Source organism: Jaculus jaculus, chromosome 9, assembly GCF_020740685.1.
Source record: "Jaculus jaculus isolate mJacJac1 chromosome 9, mJacJac1.mat.Y.cur, whole genome shotgun sequence".
Taxonomy (NCBI): Eukaryota; Metazoa; Chordata; class Mammalia; order Rodentia; family Dipodidae; genus Jaculus; species Jaculus jaculus.
Window position 1 is genome coordinate 88,443,230 of NC_059110.1, and position 23,842 is coordinate 88,467,071.

General features: G+C 37.8%; 1 protein-coding gene across 6 annotated transcripts in view; it reads left to right on the forward strand.

Annotated features, from left to right (window-relative positions):
- Positions 1–23,842, forward strand: part of Nf1 (neurofibromin 1) — a 281,308-nt gene that overhangs the window by 140,833 nt on the left and 116,633 nt on the right. For 4 of the 6 annotated variants that reach the window (XM_045158367.1, XM_045158368.1, XM_004664588.2 and 1 more), the window contains 6 exons: positions 4,581–4,643; positions 10,680–10,838; positions 11,329–11,426; positions 12,471–12,617; positions 15,107–15,253; positions 20,363–20,473. In XM_045158367.1, coding sequence (XP_045014302.1) covers positions 4,581–4,643; positions 10,680–10,838; positions 11,329–11,426; positions 12,471–12,617; positions 15,107–15,253; positions 20,363–20,473 — 725 coding nt within the window. The remainder of the gene's footprint in view (positions 1–4,580; positions 4,644–10,679; positions 10,839–11,328; positions 11,427–12,470; positions 12,618–15,106; positions 15,254–20,362; positions 20,474–23,842) is intronic. The other 2 variants (XM_045158370.1, XM_004664589.3) reach the window with 1 other exon arrangement.

Genomic DNA, 23,842 nt, shown 5'->3' on the forward strand with positions numbered 1-23,842 from the left:
GTTAATTCCAGGTCATCCTGGACCAGAGTGAGACCCTACCTCGGGAAAAAAAAAAAAAAAAAAAGATGTTTGAGGCTGCTCTGCATGAATTCTTACCTCATTGCTATTTTATATGATGTATCTGCTATGTCTATGAAAAGAAAACTTTGTAGATTAGAATATAGATCTACAAAATACTTATAGATGATAAACTATACTTTGCATTAAGTCTTTTAATTTATTATAATTTTACTACCCATTCAAAAAAGCCTAAGGAAGCTTAGGAAAACTCTCCATAGTTTATCCAGCTGTTAAAATCTGAGATTAGAAGGTGGTTTAGTTATATAAAACTTCAAACAGGGCTGGAGAGATGGCTTAGTGATTAAGGCTCTTGCCTATAAAGCCTAAGGGACCCATGATTGACTCTCCAGATCCCACATAAGCCAGGCACACAAAGTGATATAAGCACGCAAGGTCACACATGCACACAAGGTGGCATGGGCATCTGGAGTTCTCTTATAGTGGCTGAGGCCCTGGTGCACCAATTCTCTTTCCTTCCTTTCTCTGTCTCATTCTCTCATAAAGGTATGTGCCACCATGTCCAAAAAAAAAATTCAAACAGTGACTATTTTGTCTTCATTTTCTCTGTAAGTTCAAATCAGCTACATTCCTGTTTAGCATATAAACAGCACACATGAAAAGTTCTGGGCCAGTTTTTTTGTTTTCTGAGAGCAAATGTATTCCTAAAAGGACAGTAGCTTTGGCATTTAACTTTGTTAAAAGGAAAGGAAGACTGTGACCACCTGAGTATGTAACAGTTCTAGTAGATTTTAGTAGAAATTCTTATGTAGTTGTAATGCTTAATTAAATGTTTATTTATTTATTTATTTTGAGGTAGAGTCTCACTAGCCGAGGCTGACCTGGCATTCACTATGCAATCTCAGGGTAGCCTCGATTTCCCAGTGATCCACCTACCTCTGCCTTCCAAGTGCTGGGATTAGAGGCATGCACCACTTCACCTGGTTTAAATGTTTTTGTATCATCAGCAAACCTCAACACCAATTTAAAACCAAGATGGCTTACTAACAACTGTGTAATGTCTTAGAGTACTTTGTAATGAAATAGCTTGAATTATCAAATTAAAATTTCACAAAACGTTATTTTCTTTTTTGAGGGGGATTAGAGAGCTTGAGGCAGGGTCTTATCCTAGCCCAGGCTGGCCTGGAATTCAGTGATCCTCCTACTTCAGCCTCCAGAGTACTGGAACTAACAGTGTGAGCCACCATGCCCATCTTGAAATACAATTTATATGTGTGGGTGCATTGTTTTGAAGTATTGGGTAAAGTTCACACAGTTGAAGAGTTAACTACTATGTAGCAAACTTGTGCTATAAAGGATTTTGCTCTTTTAGAAGTGAATTTTACATTCATTAAAGGAAAGATAAAAAGACTTGGAGGGTGGAGTGATGGCTCAGTGGTTAAGAGCACTACATTTGCAAGCATGAATGTCTGAGGAGACCTGAGATACCACTTGAGCTTGATATTCAGTGCCCACATAAACAGATAGGTATAGCTATACAGGGTTGTAGCCCCAGTCCTGTAGGGGAGCAGAAACCCTAGACTCTCCAGGGCTAGCAACAAAATGGCAAGCGCTGGGATTAGTAAGAGCCTCCAGCTCAAGGCTGGGCCAGGCCACAGGTAAGAGTGATGGAACAGTTCACTTGAGACTCCGCTCTGGCCACTGTAAGCTAGCATACCTCGCAGCAGGTGAGCATGTGTAGTGCCACATGGGCACACACATGTACACATAGCAAATGAATGAATAGATAAATAAAAGCTTTGATTCAACACATGATTTTTCATTGACTGTCCTTCCAAACCTAGTTTTTCCCTTTGGTTTGTTCTTTTGTTTTCATCATCTTCTATCTTTTGGCTTTTATTTGCCGCCTTAACTTTGGCAGTAACATAGTCATACCTTTTGGCTTTTATTTTTGCTGGGAAGTTAGTAAACCAGTTTTCTTTTGCTTTAGTAAACATGGCTCCTGCTTTGGGGAAAATTTCAAAGCTAAGTGAATATATTACCATATAAACTTCTGAGCTTTAGCTCTTTTTCACTTGACTTCATATTTTTCAAAATATTTTTTATTTATTTGACAGAGAGGTAGGTAAAGACAGAGAATGGGTGTGCTAGAGTGTCTAGTCACTGCAAACGAACTCCAGATGCATGTGCTACTCTATGCATCTGGCTTACATGGGTACTGGGGAATCAAACCTGGGTCCTTAAGATTCTCAGGCAAGCACCTTAACCGCTAAGCCATCAATCACTACAGCCCTTGACTTCATATTTTGGCCTTTAAGCCTTTTTTGGTATCATGCTTAGCCAGTTCTGTAACATTACATGCCTTCTTTACTTAGATAACTGGGTTAATGTTACATAAGAATAGCCTCTTTTGGGGCTGGGAGCATGGCTCAGTGGTTAAAGTGCTGGTTTGCAAAGCCTCACAGCCCAGGTTTGATTCCCCAGCATCCGTGTAATGCCAGATGCACAAAATAGAGCATGTATCTGGAATTCTTTTGCAGTGGCAGGAAGCCCTGGTATGCCCCTTTCCCTTCTTTTCCTCCTTTCTTCTCTCAAATAAATAATTTTAAAAAAAATTTGGTCTCTTTTTATTTATTTGAGAGCGACAGAGAGAGAGAGAGAGAGAGAATGGGCACGCCAGGGCTTCAGCCACTACAAAGGAACTCCAGACGCGTGTGTGCCCTTGTGCATCTGGCTAACGTGGTTCCTGGGGAATCGAGCCTCAAACAGGGTCCTTAGGCTTCACAGGCAAGTGCTTAACCGCTAAGCCATCTATCCAGCCCCAAATAAATAATTTTTAAAAAGAATAGCTACTTGTGCACATTTGTCAAATTTATAAATAAGTTATTTCTCACATATTTATTTCTACTTTTCCCCCCTGATAATTTTGGAATAATGAAAAAATAATCCCTAGAAGTCGATATTCTGTTCTGTTGAAAGAATCTTGAAGTAATGCTATTAAGATTTAAACTAAATGTCGTCATTTCCCAGTATCTGCTTCTCCAAATGGATGTACATATTAAGGCTTTTAAGTGTAAAAATGATAATTAAAAAAGCTGGGCACTTAATCTCAGCACTCAGGAAGCAGAGGTAGGAGGATCACCGAAAGTTCGAGGCCACCCTGACACTACATAGTAAATTCCAGGTCAGCTTGGACTAGAGTGAGACTCTACCTTGCAAAACACACACACACAAAAAGGAAAAAAGTATAAGTGATAGTTGTTTACCATAAATGAAAAAAAAATGCATAGAATGGCAACTTTACATGATTGTTAGTATACAGTCTAAAGTTTAACTTAAAGCTCCCAGAGGTAAGAGACTATGTATATATGTATGTATGTATGTATTTTGCTGCTTCCCACTGCCTAGAATGGTGTTTTGTATCTATGTACATAGCAACTACTTAGATGGATGGGTAGGTGGGTAAATTCAAGTTACTATGAATTACGGTATTGGATGTCTAGGATTCTTAGAATGAGGAGTGTACGGCATATGGATTAAGGAACTAATGTTACTTTTTATTTTTTTCAGAAAAGGTCTCCTATAACACAGCCTAGATTTGAACTTGTGTAGCCAAGGCTGGCCTTGAACTCATGATCTTGCTTCCATTTCCTAGGTGCTAAGACTATAGGCATGTGCCACCATGCTTGAATGTCATGTTCCATTTTTTAAATAGTTTAAAAATAATTAATGTTGCTAGTATACTATAATCAGGAGTATTTTAATTTTGAATGAAATCTTCATTCTAAAAGGAGCTCTTAAGATATTAAACTAAATGTATATATGGGTTTTGATGAGTGGTTTTTGGAGTGAGGAGGAAATTCTATTAATGTTCATCTCTAGTAAGTGAAAATTTTTAATGAGGCTTAAAATTTGATTCTATGATTTTTCTCTGCAGTTTCTTAACTTTCTGCATTAATTTTTCCTAGTTGAACTGATAATCTGTTTCCAAATATTATAGGACTTTTCAGAAAATAGTCTATAAATATTGAAAGATGTGAAATTTCAGAGGACTATTTTTTCTGTATTTACCCATTTAATTTTCATCTACTAGGATCTTAAATGCCAGATACTGGGGTGGGGGGAGACTTGAAAGTCAATTGAAGGATACACAGAGAAGTATTTTTACATGTCAGGAAAAATTATGTAGGAACAAAATGTGTGTTCTACTCACAATAAATATTTTATATAAAATTTATTAAAAGCTAGGAACTGTCTAAAGTGTAAATATTACACATCCTCAAATTCACATGGGGAAAGCTTTTCTGTGAGCCATAGCCAGAAATAGTAGACATGATTGGGTCTCAACATTTCTTGCTATTTATTTGTGCTTGGCTTAAAAGTGTAATAAAAATCTAAATCCAGGATTAAAATTCATCCCTCAAAATTCAGTTGATTTCTGATTTCCTGTTGGTTCCATTTGTGTTCCATTTTATTGTGTAATGTGTGTACAAGCCAACATTGTTTTTGTTGCTGTGTGTAGTCGGTGCTGTGACTTGTTTGTGCTCATCTCTGTTCTGTAGGCAACTTGCCACTCCCTACTGAATAAAGCTACAGTAAAAGAAAAAAAGGAAAACAAAAAATCAGTAAGTTTGGAGAACTTTTTACTAGCTGTTTCTTTCAAAGCAAACAAAAGATCTTTGCTGTTTGTTAAAAACATCTTCACTCCAGCCTATTTGATCTTCACTGTAAAATCATTCTACTAATTCTGGCACAAAATAGCTTTCACTTCAATTAACCCTGGAATTAAGTTACATTCAAACATTCTCTGTGTTCCTTTGATTTGATTTACTCCAAAGGCATTTTGTGGGCATTTGTTATATTGGATATCTATGATCTAATTTTACTACTATTTTTTTAAATGTAAATGAATGCAAAAGAAGCTTAATTTCAAGGCCTTTAGGAAGTGCTATTTTCATTCCTGCTGCTTGTTTTCAGGCCATGTGAGAGGTTTCTTTTTACTAAAAGATGTTTTTTTGTTTTTGTTTTTGTTTTTAATTTAATTTGTAATCAAAGAGAAAGAAAGAGAGGTAAAGAGAATGGGTATGCCATAGCTTCCTGCCACTGCAAACAAACTTCAGATGCATGGGCCACTTTGTGCATCTGGCTTTATGTGGGTACTAGGGAATCAAAGTTCAGTTGGCAGATTTTATAAGCAAGTGCCTTTGACCACTGAGCCATTTCCCCAGCCCCAGCAAAAGGTTTTCTCAGTAAGTACATGGTGGGAAAGTTTTGTTTTGTTTTTTGTAGTGTTGAAGATCAAATCCAGGCTCTTTGGCATAGTAGGCAAGCACTGTACCAAACAACATCACTTTCTGAATCTAATTTAAGAGTTGGTAAATTTTATTTTTTACTACTAACATTTTTATGTTGACAGTCTCAGGTGTGAGTTAGATTTTTGTGCTTAGATTATAGAAATTTTAATGGTAAAACAACTTCAGATAAAATCAGTATTAAGTTACTGAAGTGAAAGGAGAACTCAGTGAGCCCATATTTACACAGAATTTAATTTTTCAAACATGATTTAAATATATTACATGCTTGTATAATCTTTCCTTAATGTAAAAGGAAGGAAGTTATGATAGTCATGATTATTTTCTTCCAGTGAACATATTTTGTCCACAGTATAACTTGCTTTCACTTAAAGTATGCCATTATCTGTCATTGTGTCCTAGTTTTATTAAGGCTGAGTTCTATCTTTTCTTCATATAATCCAAATAATTATAACAAAGATGGAAAAAATTATGCAGTCAGGTAGATAGTTTCATTTAAAGGGATAATTTAAACTAGGGTTTCTCTAGCTTCATCTTCCATTCCTTAGCATTATAAATAATGACATTTTTTATGCATAGTTCTGTTTAAAATTCATAACAAAATTTCAAAATACTTTCATATCCTCTTCTTTTCAACCGTATTGTGCAAATTTGATCACTTATGAGCATATGGATTGAAGTGGATGGCCTTCTTGCTTAAAAATTTCCTTCTACTGCTTTAGCTCTCTAATTTTTGGCATATGTGGGTTTAACCTAATACACCATCAGCACTGAAATTTGCTGTTTCTAATATTCTTGTTTAGTGATACTAATGCTGCTTATAGTACACCATGTAAATTACAGCTGGACTTTCTGTGCTTCCAGTCTACAGCATGTTTATACCCTTTCTAACATTGCTTTGTTTATTAAGATTTTGCCTAAAATTGTTTCTTGAAATGTTTTCTTCCCCCCTATTAGAGTTATTTTCCAATTTTTTTGTTAAGTTTTTGAGTAACACTTAAATTCTTATAGTGTATTCCCCAGCACTGGTTATAGGAAGTCCTTATGGAAATAAGGAAAATTGTTAATATTTTGGAACAGAGCCCAAGTATGAAGACAGTCTAGTCATTTTAAATTTAGAGTGTTGTTTTAAGGGGAAGTTGTTTGCTTAACTCAGTGTAATGATTGTTTTGTTTTAAGAACAAGTTGACTTTCTTTGGAATATGTGAGATAGAGAAAAGGTCTTGGCTTCAGGCGTTTAGCTATAGTAGTCGTATTACAGATAAGTCTGTTTGTTATACTCATATCATTAGAACTTGGTAAGTTGTCTGCCAAGTGCAGGGAAAATTTGCAGTGTTTTCCTCATATAAAGGTACAAATCTTCTTGTTGGAATGTAGTTTATAGCTGCATTTTCTGCATTATTTAGTTCAACTTGTACCACTAGGAATAATAGAGCACTAATTGATAACTTGTTTTAGCATATACACTACCCCAGCATTGACACTATATGTAGAATATCATTTGGATCCAAATTCAATTTTTATGGATTCAGAAAAAGGAACGAAATTTTTATATGTGTATTGGATAAAATTTGTTGCTGTTAATTAATGGTGAAACAAAAAGGCAGTTATTTTATAACTTGACCCCTGAAACTTGGTATATAATATTTCTGTTAACAATGTTTTTTCAATTTTTAGTTCCCAAAATACCGCTATTAGTGAGATACATATTTATTTAATACATGAAACTATGTGTCCTCAATATGTGAATACTTTTGGTTTTAACATGACTTATTTTTGGAGATGTAAGAAGGTGGTGACAGTATAGTAGTTTTCATAATTTTACAATAGTTTCTCTTGAGAAAGAATTCATATTTTTCCTTATGTTCTGAGGCTGAGAGAAATAAGAACTGGAGAAATAACTCAGTGACTCAACTTTTCAAGCCTGATGACCAGAGTTCAGATCTCTAGCACTGACATAAAGCCAGATGTAAAAAGTGCCTGTGGCAGTGGGAGGCAGAGTTAGGAGAATGTGGAGCCAGCTGCTCTTGGCTTCTCAGCAGCAAAACAAAAAGAGATGCTGTCTCAAACAAGGCAGAAGGAAAGAGTCAATACTCTTCGGATGACTGACCTCCATGCATATGTATACCATGATACCCCATATACACCATCATCATACACATATTTAAGAAATAAATTGAAGAGCTAGAGGGATGGCTTAGTAGTTGAGGCACTTCCCTGCAAAGTCAAAGGGCCCAGGTTTGATTCCCCAGGATCCACATAAGCCAGATACACAAGGTGGCATATGCACATGGAGTTCATTTGCAGTGGCTGGAGGACCTGGCACACCCATTCTCTCTCTGTGTCAAATAAATAAATAAAAATAAAATGTATATAAATAAATAAAAGTCTATTAAATATAAAATGGTACTTTATAAAATCTTAGAGAAAACTAGTAAATAGCTACTGCCTCCTTCTATTTTTTTTTTTTGAAACAGGATCCAATTCTGTAATTAAGGCTGTCCTGTAACTCAGGCTGACCTAAAAACTAGTAGCAATCCTTGTTCTGCCTTAGCTTTTCAAGTGCTGAGATTGAAAGTGTGAGCCATCTCATCCTGCATTTTAAATAACACATTTTCTTTTTTTTTTAATTGTATTTATTTATTTGCAAGGAGAGAGACAGAGAGAATAGGCATGCCAGGGCCTCCAGCCTCTGCAAACAAATTTCAGATGTATATGCCACTTTGCACATCTGGCTTTACATGGGTACTCGAACTTTGGTCATTAGGCTATGCAAGCAAGTGCCTTAATCCCTGAGCCATCTTTGCAGCCCTATTTCAGGATTTTAGTGGGTTAAGCAGAATACATTGTTAATTATTATTATTATTATTATTTTTTAATTTAATTTATTTATTTGAGAGCGACAGACACAGAGAGAAAGACAGGTAGAGGGAGAGAGAGAGAGAGAATGGGCACGCCAGGGCTTCCAGCCTCTGCAAACGAACTCCAGACGCGTGCGCCCCCTTGTGCATCTGGCTAACGTGGGACCTGGGGAACCGAGCCTCGAACCGGGGTCCTTAGGCTTCACAGGCAAGCGCTTAACCACTACGCCATCTCTCCAGCCCTGTTAATTATTTTTAAATAGCCTCCTTAAAATTAAATCTTAAGCCATTTGGGGGCTGGGAGTGTGGCTCAGTTATAATGCCTTTTAGTATGCACATGGCTCTGGAGTCAATACCTGATACCAAAAACAAACAAACAAAGGCAGTTTTTAATTTTTTTCTCTTGTAAGCAAACTCTCTAAAACCTTTAGCATCTTATTTATTATTGTAATGTCTGTTTTAATTAAAATAAGGAATTCTAAAATAACAGTATCAGTGGTTGTCTGTGAATCTTTGAAATTATATGATGAATTTTGTCTATATTTCTTTTTGTCAGATTTGAAAGTTTTCTAGGCCCCATATGCTTAAATACTGTACTGAAATAGTAAAGACTCTAGAATTTTCTTACTAATTTTATACCTAAACCTGTATCACAGTTAAAGAGAAAAAAAGCAGTATTTAGGCTTTTTAAAAAATCATTTATTTATTTATTTGAGAGTGACAAACAGAGAGAGAAAGAGGTAGAGAGAATGGGCATGTCAGGGCTTCCAGCCACTGCAAACGAACTCCAGACACATGCGCTCCCTTGTGCATCTGGCTAACGTGGCTCCTGGGGAATCGAGCCTTGAACCAGGGTCCTTTGTCTTCACAGGCAAGCACTTAACTGCTAAGCCATCTCTCCAGCCCAGTATTTAGGTTTTAAAACCATCCTGCTAAGGTAGCTCTATTTAGTCAACTCCTCCAGTTTCCCTTCTTTTGTTCCCAGGTTCTCTGTATATAGTAAGCACTCAAAAAGTGTAAGGGAGAAGCTTCCTGTGCTTTCCACTGTAGGGGAAGCTGAGAAGGTAGGACTTAAGAGCACCTCACTTGTCATTTTTTACAAGACTCTCTTATCTGAGAAAATAATTTTCATATTACAGATAGTAGTAAGGACATGTTTAAAATATGGACTCCATGAAACACTTAAGGAGATAGAATGAAGAAAAAGTAACTCTTTCCTAAGCTAAGCTGGAACCAATAAGTTGTGTGAATTTGTGACATGATATATTGAGGCCTAGTAAAGAAAAGTCATGTGAGATTTTGAACACAAATCCTCTTTGCTCATTCTTCCCCCACCCATCCACATGCCCTTTGAAATGTAGGCTTGTTCTTAGGTTCTCAATTGAGTGTTGGGCCTTCATCATTGCTGTTTTAAATAGCAGTTCATGCCATGCAAGAATAGTTACAGATGTCCAGAAATTATTTATAAAAAATAAATATGTGTATTATATATAAAATGTAAATTCCAGAGTCGCTCTCTTATGTTAACTAAAAATGTAGGGTTCTAGGAAGAGATGAAAGCTGAGCCCATTTTATAACATTTTTCCCCATTTGCCTGTTGTTTTATCTTTAAGGTAGAACATTTTCTGAAGACAAAATAAATCTCTTAATTAATGGGTTCATATTGCTTTTCAGGGTGAGCATCTATGTCTTGAGTTTAAATTTTATTTATTTGGCAGAATAATAACAGACATCATTCTTTTAGGTCTCAGAGAGTTCCCATTTTTCCAGCAGTTTAAATAGATAGGTTCTTATATTAGGAAGCATGCTGATGAAGAAAATAAGCTGGCACTAACATTACTTATAAGTCTTTTCTCAGCAGGAATCTGAGAAAATATTTTGTGTGTGGTAAGCTGTCTCAAAAATTTCAGTTTGGTCGGGCACAGTGGTGCATGCCTTCAATCCCAGAGGTAGGAGGATCACCATGAGTTCGAGGCCACCCTGAGACTACATAGTGAATTCATGGTCAGCCTTGGCTAGAGTTAGACCCTGTCTCAAAAAAATGAAAAAAAAATCAGTTTTAACAAGTATGCAATATAAACTGTTAGGTATTGGATGTTTGGGGCCATGTTGTGAGAGATATACCTTCACCTTATAAGAGTTGATCACACGTTCATGTCTGTTAATCTTATAAAAATGTATTAATCTTTTGGTGAAATTGGGTCTGCTTTTGCTACCCATTAGACTTGCACTGCAATAACGATAAAATAAGGTCTTTTTTCCAGGTCTCTCTTACGAGGAAGGTTTTCTTAAGCTCTCTGAGACCCCTCTATACTTTAAAATGATAAAAGATTACAGTTAAGGGCAAACTTTATTTTATGATGTTTTTGATGAAAGAAAAAAAAACTGTGATTCATGAGGATTGATAGATTCCGATTGTGAACTCTTTGTTCCCATTTCTTTACTTAACTTCAAACTTTGTACTCAATTCTCAACTCCTTGTTCTTAGGTGGTTAGCCAGCGGTTCCCTCAGAACAGCATTGGTGCAGTAGGAAGTGCCATGTTCCTCAGATTTATCAACCCTGCCATTGTCTCACCATATGAAGCAGGCATTTTAGATAAGAAGCCACCACCTAGAATTGAAAGGGGCTTGAAGTTAATGTCAAAGGTGAGTCATTTTAACTTTAGCAATCTTTAATTCCCTTCCAACTGTTCTGTTTTTATACTCCTAAGTAATTTCTTATGAACTTAATGTTAATGTGCTTTCTGATTCATTGGCTTATACTACAAAGGAATTTATTAGACTTGTACCTAATGGGCCCTATCACAAGAAAATGTGCTAGCAAATGTCTTGTCTTCCAAGGATAATTTTCTGCTGTGTGTAATTCTGATAATTTTGAAAGAGACAGAAATGTAGGCCATAATAAGCTTTTTCACTTAAGAAGATATCCAAGTTTTTAAATTATATTTTATATGAAAAATATGTATATATAACTACTGTTATTTGGAAAGAATAGAAAACACCTAGAGTAATATGTTGAATGAGAAATAATTTATTTTAACTGCAAGTAGAAATACTACCAATGGAAAATTTATATTTTGAAAGAATAAATATATATGGATTTCATAGTCATTTATAACCCTGTATGATTATTTAGATTCTACAGAGTATTGCCAATCATGTTCTCTTCACGAAAGAAGAACATATGCGGCCTTTTAATGATTTTGTGAAAAGCAACTTTGATTTGGCAAGAAGGTAAGCAGCCTGACACTTGATTGATTTTTTTTTTTTTTGAATCAGGTGTTTTCAGTTTCACTTTAGTCCAGATAATTGATCTACATTAAGTTCCTGTGTTCGGTTTTTCTCCCTTGCTATAAAAGATGTTATGAAATAAATCTATGTTCTTCTTATGGTTGGTGGTAGTTTTCTTACTTAAAAACCAAGAGGCCTTGCTAACATTTACTAAAGTAAAAGACTTGAAGCTTCTACAATGTGTAAGCAAGAAAGATGATTCTTTTTATTGAAAACTAAAACTAGAGCTGGAGAGATGGCTTAGCGGTTAAGACATTTGCCTGCAAAGTCAAAGGATCCCAATTCAGTTCCCCAGGACCCACAATAAGCCAGATGCTTAAGGGGGCATCTGGAGTTCCTTTGCAGTGGCTGGAGGCCCATTCTCTCCCTCTCTCCCTCTTCCCCTCTCTCTGTCTGCCTCTTTCATTCTCTCAAATAATAATAATAATAATAATAATAATAATAATAATAATAAAACTAAAACCTGGAGCTGGGTGTGGTGGTGCATGCCTTTAATCCCAGCACTTGGGAGGTAGAGGTAGGAAGATTGCCATGAGTTTGAGGCCACCCTGGGACTACATAGTGAATTCCAGGTCAGCCTGAGCTAGAGTGAGACCCTACCTTGGAAAACCAAAAATAAAAATAATAAATAAAAACTAAAATCAGGGTTGGGAAGCAACTCAGATCCCACATTTAAAAAGCTGGGCCTAATAGCTTACACCTGTAATCCCAGAAAACCAAGGTTCTGATCCTGACTCTGACAGACAGGTTGTATAATTTTGGGGTAGTCTTTCACCTTGGTTAGGCCTCCATTTCCTTATCTGTAAAATACTAGCTTCTCTACAGATCTCATCTATCTAAATCCATTGTTTTCTGACTTTGGAGCCTACTCTGAAGCCAACTCGAAAAACAAAAATAAAACAGTATCATTTATACTTAGTATAAATTTAACTCACATGTAAGTATAAGTGTATCTGGTATTGACAATTCTAATTTGCATTTTTGAAGGTTTTTCCTTGACATAGCATCAGACTGTCCCACAAGTGATGCAGTCAATCATAGCCTTTCCTTCATCAGTGATGGCAATGTGCTTGCTTTACATCGTCTACTTTGGAACAATCAGGAGAAAATTGGCCAGTATCTTTCCAGCAACAGGTATGATTTCCCAGTCTTGAGGAAGATGGACACTGTTGATTTAAATTTATATTAGTGGGCTAGAGAGATTGCTTAGCAGATAAGGTGTTTGCCTGCAAAGGCTAAGGACCCAGGTTTGATTCCAGTACCCATGTAAGCCAGATGTGCATGCATTTGGAGTTCATTTACAATGGCTAGAGATCCTGGCACGCCCATTCCATCGGCCCCTTTCTCTCTCTCTCTCAAATAAATAAACATTGATCATAGTATATTTTACTTTGCAGCTTTTTGCAGTAAGAAGTATGATTTGGAAAGAGAAATCACTATTAAGTTTTTTATTTATGTGCCAAAAGTTAACTCATTTTTGTCAATAAACTTACCTACAACTGCTGCTGACTTGTTTGCATGTGTGTATGATGCATATTAGTGTCTGTGATAACACGGTGTACATATACATGTGTGCACTTGTGTGGAGGCCAGAGGTTCACATCTGTCTTCTTCAGTTGCTCTCAACATTATTTTTTGAGACAGAATCTGTTCTTAAACCTTGAGCTTCCCAATTTAGCTATATTGGCCCTTAAACCAAGCTAGACTAGCTAGCCAGCCAAGCCCTTAGGGTTATTACTCTCTTTGTCTTCCCAATCCTGGCACTACAGACACATGCCACCATATCAGCTTTTACATGGGTGCTGACCATTTGAACTCTGATCCTCATGCTTTCAAGATGAGCACTTTACCCACTGAGCTACTGATTTTTTTTGCATGTTTTGTTTTGCTTTGCTTTGCTTTGTTTTTACTTTTTTTGACATAGGATCTCACTCTAGCCCAGACTGACCTACAACTAACTCTGTAGCCAGAGCGGCATTGAACCACAGAAATCCTCCTCATCCTTTAGGAGCTTGCTTTATAAAGTCATGAGCCATCATTCCCAGCTCCTGATGTTTAAAAAAGTTTTTTTTTAATTAACTAATTGGAGAGAGGAAGGGAGGGAAAAAGAGAGAAAGAGGAAGAAATAAAGTATGGACATGCCAGGGATGCAAATAAACACCAGATGTATGTGCCACTGGTATTGGGGACTTGAACCCAGGCCAGCAAGCTTTGCAAGCAAGTGCCTTTCAACACTGAGCCATCTTCCCAGCCCCCAGTCTGACCTTTTAATTGTCAAGAAATAAATTGCCTTGAGTTTTTCCTGTTTACAAATTGTCAGCCATAATGTGCAATAAAATACAGGTAAGTCCCCCCCTTCTCAAAACAATGTTTATTCTTTATATAACCTTGGGGAAAGGGGTAGAGTCTCACAACCTATTAAGTTTCAGTTTTCTCAGACTTCTTGACCTTTTAAATCTCCTAAGTTGCCTTGCCTTCCTCCCTACCCCTCCTACCCACGGACACCCCCCCCCCCCGCCACCCTCCAAGAGAATGTTTCAATTTGGAGGAACTTGCTACAAAGCAGCATGTTGGTACTGACCCCAGAATTTGGGAGGCTGAGGTAGGAGAATTGTTGAGTTGGAGGCCAGCCTAGGCTACATAGCAAGACCTCTCTCACAAACCAAATAGCGGCTGGGGAGATGGCCCACTGGGTAAAAGCACTTGCTACACAAGCCTGACTAACAGCTAGAGTTTGGATCCCCAGAACTCACATAAAGCTGGCCATAGTAGAGCATGTGTCTATAATCCCAGTGTGCCTATGCACAATGGGAGGTGGAGTCAGGAATTCTGAAGCTCATGGGCTAGCTGGTCTGGCGATGGCAGCAAAAACAGAGAGATCATGCCTCAAAACAAGGTAGAAAGTAAAGACTGACACCTCAACCCTGAGTTCCAGACAAGTACCTACACATACCCAGGCATCATACACAAACATAGATACACATACGTACACACCCCTAAAAACATGATCAACTAAAATCAAATTCACCCTAGTTACATATGTTCCTAAAATATTTGTTTCTCAAGATGTCTACTTTTTACCCTGAAAAAAAAAACAGTTACGAATGTTATTTTGGGGCTGGAGGGATGGCTTACTGGTTATGGTACTAGCCTGCAAAGCTAAAAGGCCCAGGTTCAATTCTGCAGGACTCACATAAGTTAGATGCACATGGTGACATGTGTGTCTGGAATTCATTTGTAACGTCTGAAGGCCCTGGTGCACCCATTTCTCTCTCTTCTCTCTCTCTCTCTCTCTCTCTCTCTCTCTCTCTCTCTCTCTCTCACACACACACACACACACACACACAAACACAAATATAAATGAAAAAGTAGAATATGAAAAGAATGTTATTTTCACTTATTGATCAGTAATAAAGTATAAATCCTATAAAGTAGTTGAATTTAAATCAAATATAAATTTTATATGTGGGAAATGGTCATATTTCTAAGATACTAAGGTCTTTCTGATACTGCTGATAAACCACAGGGACTAGTTAAATGAAAAGTAACTAGCTACAGTCTAAAGAAATGTGTAGTACTGTACACTGTGAAGTGCTGCTTGCTGAGTCGTTTGTTGTCTCTAGGGATCATAAAGCTGTTGGAAGACGACCTTTCGATAAGATGGCCACACTTCTTGCATACCTGGGTCCTCCAGAGCACAAGCCTGTGGCAGATACACATTGGTCCAGCCTTAACCTCACCAGTTCAAAGTTTGAGGAATTTATGACTAGGTAAAACACAACTTTGATGATTGCTTTGTTTTTGGTTGAGAAATAAATTTTATCACCAGACTGCTTACTAACAGTATGCTATTTTGGAATCTAACTTGTTCTTACCCTACGTGTTATTGAATGTAGTATTAATTTGCTTTGTGTATTGATTTTCTTATAAAATAGTGTCTTATTAAATGATAGCTTATCATCTTGCATTGATCTATTTCATAGAATAATTAAGGAAAATGCATTCAATATGCATAACTAATTTGCCTAAGATACCACCCCATGGTTCTGTTGACTTATGTACTGAACTCTTTTTTTTTAAATATTTTATTTTTTTATTTTATTTTATTTTTTTATTTTATTTTATTTATGAGAGCGACAGACACAGAAAGACAGATAGAGGGAGAGAGAGAGAATGGACGCGCCAGGGCTTCCAGCCTCTGCAAAAGAACTCCAGACGCGTGCGCCCCCTTGTGCATCTGGCTAACATGGGACCTGGGGAACTGAGCCTCGAACCGGGGTCCTTAGGCTTCACAGGCAAGCACTTAACCGCTAAGCCATCTCTCCAGCCCTGAACTCTTTTTTTTTTTAAATTTTTTTTGTTCATTTTTTATTTATTTATTTGAGAGCGACCGACACAGAGAGAAAGACAGATAGAGGGAGAGAGAGAGAATGGGCGCGCCAGGGCTTCCAGCCTCTGCAAACAAACTCCAGACACATGCGCCCCCTTGTGCATCTGGCTAACGTGGGACCTGGGGAACCGAGCCTCGAACCGGGGTCCTTAGGCTTCACAGGCAAGCGCTTAACCGCTAAGCCATCTCTCCAGCTCCCTGAACTCTTTTTTTTAAAGGACTAGTTCTTTATGTTATTTATTTGCAAAAAAAAAAAAAATGAGATACAGAGAGTAAAAGTGAGTATGGTCATGCCAGGGCCTCTAGCATTGCAAACCAACTCCAGATGCATGTACCACTTGGTACATCTGGCTTTATGTGGATACTAGAGAATTAAACCCAGCTCATTAAGCATTGCAGGCAAGTGCCTTAACTATTGAGCCATCTCTCCAGCCCAAGTACTGAATTCTTTATACCACCCTAATATTTTTCAGACTCTTAAAAGCTAATGATTTTAAATTCTTTCAGGTTAAGACACAGAAAATACAATTATGCTTCAATATCGCTATAATTAACATTTCTGTGGACATTTAGTTTGAATCTGATTTAGGAGGGAACTAGTCTGTGAATTAAAAGATTCTTTTAGGCACTTGATATTAACAGTGAAGGTAGTTTGCTAAACATTTTATCATTTAAAGTATCTTTCATAGTACTTTACACCTAAACATTTTGGCTAGGGGTTATTTGATTCGTAGTATATGCTCCCCAGTCTGACATTAATTCACTAAAAATTTGCTTATTGCTTAGTTTGTATTTTAAGTGCCTGTCATATTACATACAAGTCCAGTTCTTGGCACATAGGGCTCTAATTCACTGATATTGTTAAACAAAATATGATTGGCTGGGCATGGTGGTGCACACCTTTAATCCTAGCACTCAGGGGGGCAGAGGTAGGAGAATCATTGTGAGTTCAAGGCCCCTCTGGGACTACATTGTAAATTCCAGGTCAGCCTGGGCTAAAGCAAGACCCTACCTCAAAAAAAAGGGGGTCTGGAGGGATGGCTTAATGGTTAAGGCATTTGCTTGCAAAACCAAAGAACCCAGGTTCGATTCCCCAGGACCTATGTTAGCCAGATGCACAAGGGGGATGCATGCCTCTGGAGTTCATTTGCAGTGGCTAGAGTCCCTGGCATGCCCATTTTCACTCCCCCTTTCTCTGTCAAATAAATAAATAAAATAAAAAATATTTTTAAATAAGAGTGCTTGGCTGGAGAGATGGCTTAGTGGTTAAGTGCTTGCCTGTGAAGCCTAAGGACCCCGCTTCAAGGCTCGATTCCTCAGGATCCATGTTAGCCAGATGCACAAGGGGGCGCACGCGACTGGAGTTCATTAGCAATGGCTGGAAGCCCTGGCGCACCCATCCACCCCCCCCCCCCCCCCCCCCCTTCTTTCTCTGTCTGTAGCAGTCAGATTCAGGTTCACTCAGATGAACTTCCAGACAAAGCACAGTTAAGGAGGAAGGGATTTATTGAAGCTTACAGATCCAGGGGAAGTTCCATAAATGGCAGAAGAAGCTGGCCTGCCTTCACAGTACCAGAGAGAGAAAGAAGCACAAGCCAAAAGGTCAAAAGCCACGGCACACTTCAGGGACTCCAGTACTTTGCATATCTTTAGACTGAAATCTGAAACCCACCACCACTCCTAAAGATCCACCCAGTGACATTGCCTCCAGCCAGGTAGCCAGCAGATGCAAACTACAAACAATAAAGAACCGAATATATTGGGGGCCATCTATTCTATTCAAACCACCACACTGTCACACTCAAATAAATAAATAAAAATGAACAAATTTCTTAAAGAAGAGTTTTTAAAAATGCCCTTAAAGGAATGTATAAGTATATAGCATTATTTCCAATTTAAGTTTTATTTTTAGCACTGTTGAAATTTTTTTCACAGTAGCAGATGTTTATTCCTGTATAATTTGGGACCATTTCCTACAGAAAAAAAAATTACCTAATTAAAAATTACATAACAAAAAACCCACAAAGCTATTTTAAAAAATATTTTTATTTATTTATTTGTAAGCAGAGAGTGATGAAAGAGAGAATGGACTCACCAAGGCCTCTAGTCACTGCAAATGGACTCCAGATTTATGCACCACTTTGTGCATTTGACTTTTCATGGGTGCTAGGGAATTGGACTAGGGTCATTAGGCTTTACAGGCAAGCATCATAACTGCTAAGTCATCTCTCTAGCCCCACAAAGCTATTTTTTATTTCATGGTATTTGGAACACCCATGCCACTTATCCATTTTTTTCTAAGAAAAGCTCCTTTCTTCCCTTTTATTGTCCTTTTCTAGGCCATCTTATGTACTTTTAACGATGAGATGATCTTATGTGTTCAAGTGTGCTTAGGATAGTATAATGGAGCATGTGTGATGTGCTTCATAAATTTTAGATGAATTTCATCTTTATTTTTCAAGAATGAAATTATTCTTTAAAATCTGAATTTCTATAAAGTTAGAAATTTAAAGTAGAAATTGGAAAAAAAGATGTTAGCCCACATCTTAAAAATAATTTGGTGAGGGTGGTGTGCATAGGCTGAGGAGATGATTCAGTGGCTAAAGGCACTTGTTTGCAGAGCCTACTGGCCTGGATTCAACTCACCATTACCCATGTAAAGTCACATGCACAAAGTTGAGTGTGATAGCTCATGTGTGTAATTTCAGCACCTAGGAGGCTGAAGTAGGAGGATCACTTCCAGTCCAGGGCTAGTCTGGGCTGAAGAGTAAGATCCTGTTCTGAAGATAAGAGAGAGAGAAGGGAGAGGTAACAGGGAAGGGAGCATGGAAAAAAGACGAAAAATAGAAAAATAATTTTGGAACAGTTGGGTGTCATTTATCTAAGCATGTGTACATCTGCTTCAAATGATAGCCATGTTGCTTCCATTAACATTAAACAAAGGTTGGTAGTGTCCCAGCAGCATGATAGTCTGAGCTAACAACATCTTACTAGGACAGGAGATACATACTAGGTAAAAGAAAATATATGCAAATAGATGACTAATTAAAACCAAAATCAAAACTCTCTAAAACCTAGTACTTTTTGAGTACCAATATGGTGCCACAAGTGAAAAATTCCACATGACCTCATGTTGTAATAACAACAAAAACAGATGCACTAAAAATACTTTATAAAATTACCTTCAGGCTCTGTCGGGTATGGTGTATATGAAGCTTTTAGATTCCATTCCCAAGATATATGTAGATATTCCAAAAATTTAGGAAATCCAAATTCTAAAACATATCTAGTCTTAGACATTTTGGATAAAGGATATTTAACCTGTGTTAAAAATAACATACTTGTGCAAACACAGAAATAGTATGTTATTTTTTTGCTCTTTTTTCCCTGCACTATGTAGTCTCAGGGCGGCCTCGAACTCATAGTGATCCTCCTACCTCTGCTCCTGAGGGCTGGGGTTAAAAGTGTGCGCCACCACGCCTGGCATAAACAGTATTTTCTGAGTATATTACCTATAATCCATTTTGGAGGCAGAGATGAAGAAATGGAGAATATGGGAGAGGTTAAGAGATGCAGAAGACAGAATGAGAAGATCTGATGTATGTTTAGTAGGTGTTGCAGAAACCACACTTCGTAACAATGTGGAAGAGGTAGTATTTGTAGAGACAATAGATGAGAGCTTTTCAGGATTCATAAATATTAATCTTCAATTAATGAGCACACTGAGTCTTAAGTAGAATATATCAAAATTAAGCCTTGCTTTTCAGGTTGTATTTCAATATATGTGGTAATTCAATATGAAAAAGTACTGAAAATCAGGGAGATTCGGATGTAAATATCATTAAAACTAAATAATTTATCTTTCTCTGGAAAAGGTTGTTCATATCATTTATGAAGATAAACTGGGAATCAGAGAAGAAAGCACTGGGAAAACCTTCCTCATCCATTTAACGTTCATAAACTAGAAAAAAGGAAAGATTGATAAACTGACATGCAGAGGGAAAAAGAAAACTCAAAGACTTTTGTATGAAAAAAAAAATCATGTAGTGAATATCCCTGTACAGTAGTTTTGTTAGGACACTCTTAAAGTTGTTTGTAATTCAGAAGATAATACTTGAAGTTTTTGGTGCCAAATTGCCCTTCAGAAAATATTATTTTTAAGCAGTTTATCATTTATTCTACCATAAACTTTTTTTTTTTTAAATTTTTATTTATTTGAGAGTGACAGACACAGAGAGAAAGACAGATAGAGGGAGAGAGAATGGGCACGCCAGCGCTTCCAGCCTCTGCAAACGAACTCCAGATGCGTGCACCCCCCTGTGCATCTGGCTAACGTGGGACCTGGGGAACCGAGCCTCGAACCGGGGTCCTTAGGCTTCACAGGCAAGCGCTTAACCGCTAAGCCATCTCTCCAGCCCCCCTACCATAAACTTTTGCAAATAGTAAACTATAGAAAGCCTCTTAAGTTTCTCTGTTCTTTTTTTTTTAGGCATCAGGTACATGAAAAAGAAGAGTTCAAGGCTTTGAAAACATTAAGTATTTTCTACCAAGCTGGCACTTCCAAAGCTGGGAATCCTATTTTTTATTACGTTGCACGGAGGTAAGAAATATGTTTAAGCCTCTCTGAACAGTGTTTTGCAAACAACAGCCAAGTAGAAAGAGGGCAGGTTTTATTTTTCCTCTTTGAATTAGTAGGACTTGACATCATGTTTATCTGGGAGTCAGTAGCTATGTGGTAGCCATCTTGTCTTAAAATGTTGCTAATTATATTAGAATTGCTTTGCACATGATTCATTTTATATCAGTTTCTCTTTGGTACATCAGTCTTTAAGATGACTACCTACAGTGAATTAATTACATAAAGTAAATGATGACCTGGGATCTTTTGTTTTCAGGTATATTCTGATTCACTAGTATCCACAAGACAATAATTGGGAAGAACTACTGTAATAATAGTCTGTATAAGACTCCATCAGGGTGATTTAGGAAGTAATCCAGAGATGCTGTGGGAGGGAAATCTCCGTATTGCTGGGGCAGCCTGCAAAATAGATTCTGTTTGTTCAAGTTGTCTTCCACTAAGGCTGATTACCAGAGATCATTATGGAAATGCTATGAGCTCCTCCTAGATATCTATGATGCCATTGCTTTTCCTACCATAGTCTTTTCTTTCTTGTCTCATTCTAATTGTTTTTTTTAAATATATATACTTTTTAAAAAATTATTTGCAAAGAAAAAGAATGGGGAGAGGGAGAGAATGGACATTCGGGACTCCTACCACTCCAAATGAACTCCAGGTGCATGCACCACTTTCTTCATACGGTTTTACCTAATGCTTAGGAATTGAACCTGAGCCATAGACTTTGCAAACAAATGCCTTTAACTGCTAGGCCATCTCCCCAGTCCTGCTTGTCTTTTTGAAAAAATATTTATTTATTTATTTATTTAAGAGATAAGGGGGGGGGAGCACACCAGGGCCTCCAGCCACTGCAAGCAAACTCCAGTTGCATTGGCCACCTTGTGCAGCTGGCTTATATGGATTCTGGGAAATTGAACCTGGGTCCTTAGGCTTTGCAGGGAAGCTCCTTAACCACCAAGCCATCTCTCCAGCCCACCTGCTTGTCTTTAAAAAAAAAAAAAATTTATTTATGAGAGAAAGAGACAGATAGAGGAAGTGTGTATGAGCGTGCCAGGTTCTTCTGCCACTACAAAGGAACTCTAGATGCCTGCACCACTTCGTGCATCTGGCTTTACATGGTTACTGGAGAATCAAACCTGGATTATCAGGCCTTGCAAGCAAGTGCCTTTCACTGCTCAACCATCTCCCCAGTTCTGCTTATCTTTTTTTTTTAAAAAAAGCGTCGTTTATTTGAGAAAGAGAGACAGAAATAGGTAGAAAGAGGTCCACAGAGAGAGAGAGAGAGTATGAGCGCACAAGGCCTCCTGTCACTGAAAATAAACTCCAGATGCGTGCCACGTTGCACATCTGGCTTTACGTAGGTCCTGTCACTGAAAACAAACTCCAGATGCGTGCCATGTTGCACATCTGGCTTTACGTGGGCTCTGGGTAATCAAACATGGGCTGTCAGGCTTTGCAAGTAAATACCTGTGACCACTGAGTCATCTCTCCAGCCCTATCCCTGTCTTAAATTTCTGTTTTTCTTTTGAGAGAATGAGGCAGACCTAGAGAGAGTGAGTGTGCTTTAGGCCTCCTGCCATTGCAGATGAACTCCAGGTGCATGCAACAATTTGTGCATCTGGCTTTATATGGTTACTGTGGAATCAAACCCTAGGCCATCAGGCTTTGAAGCAAATATCATAACTGCTGAGCCATCTCTCCTGCCCCCTGCTTGTCTTTGGAAAACTAGTTTATTGTATTATTTTGTTAGTTTCACTTCTTCCACATGGCATGACGTAAATTCAGGTCATCTGAACTTTCAAGGCAGTGTGATTGTGACACAGAGACCACTCAGTTTGGAATCTCAAGGACTGTTTCATATTAGTTACACTATTTGGGAATGATAGGACCTAGTCTCTCTACATTTTCTGAATTTAACAGAAATTGAGGTGTATTAGTTGACTTAATGGGAGTGAAGAAGAAAGAAGGGTGGGAAATAAGAATCTTGTTTTATTTGATAATCCAGGTATCCAAAACACTGAGGAACTAGGAAATGAGGAAAATTTTTGAAAATTACACTTTCCATTGTTTCTCCTCTTTGACAACTCTTGAGTAATATCTGCTTATTGTAGCCAGGCATGATTGGTGGCATTTACCTTTAATCCTAGCATTCTGGAGGCTGAGACAGGACTGTTGTCATGGGTTTATTTGTAGCCATCTTGAGCTACAGAGTGAGACCATCTCAAAAAAGAAAATGATTCCCCTAAAAAAAAAAAAAGTTTTTTAAATTAGCCATTATTGGTCTTTCTTCCAATTCTTGTCTCAGGTGTGTTTTATTGCGGGGGAGGGCGTTCGAGATCAGGTCTTTCTTTCTACCCCAGGCTTTCCTGGAATTCACTATGTAGTCTCAGGGTAGCCTCGAACTCAAGGTTATCCTCTTAACCTCTGCCTCCTGAGTGCTGGGATTAAAGGTGTGTGCTACTTGGCACATTTTGTTTCTAAGATACTTTTAGTTTTCTTTGGCACTTGAAATAAGCTCCCCCCCTTTTTTTTTGAGGTAGGGTCTCACTCTAGCCCATGCTAACTAACTTGGAACTCATTCTGTAGTTCCAGGCTGGCCTTAACCTCACAGCAAACCTCCTGCCTCTGCCACCACACCTGGCATTCCATATTTGTATTCCATCTTTGACCTTTAGTACTATCAGGATAATTTGACTGTCCCTATTTTTTTTATTTTTTAAAAATTTTTAATTTTTTTATTAACATGATTATAAAAAAATACCCATGGTAATTCCCTCCCTCCCCCTGACACTTTCCCCTTTGAAATTCCATTCTACATAATATTACCTCCCCATCTCAATCATTATACTTACATATATACAATATCAACCTATTAAGTACCCTCCTCCCTTCCTTTCTCTTCCCTTTATGTCTCCTTTTTAACTTACTGGCCTCTGCTACTAAGTATTTTCCTTCTCACACAGAAGCCCAATCATCTGTAGCTAGGATCCACATATGAGAGAGAACATGTGGCACTTGGCTTTCTGGGCCTGGGTTACCTCACTTAGTATAATCCTTTCCAGGTCCATCCATTTTTTTTGCAAATTTCGTAACTTCATTTTTCTTTACCACTGAGTAGAACTCCATTGTATAAATGTGCCACATCTTCATTATCCACTCATCAGTTGAGGGACATCTAGGCTGGTTCCATTTCCCAGCTATTATAAATTGAGCAGCAATAAACATGGTTGAGTACGTACTTCTAAGGAAATGAGATGAGTCCTTTGGATATATGCCTAGGAGTGCTATAGCTGGGTCATATGGTAGATCAATCTTTAGCTGTTTTAGGAACCT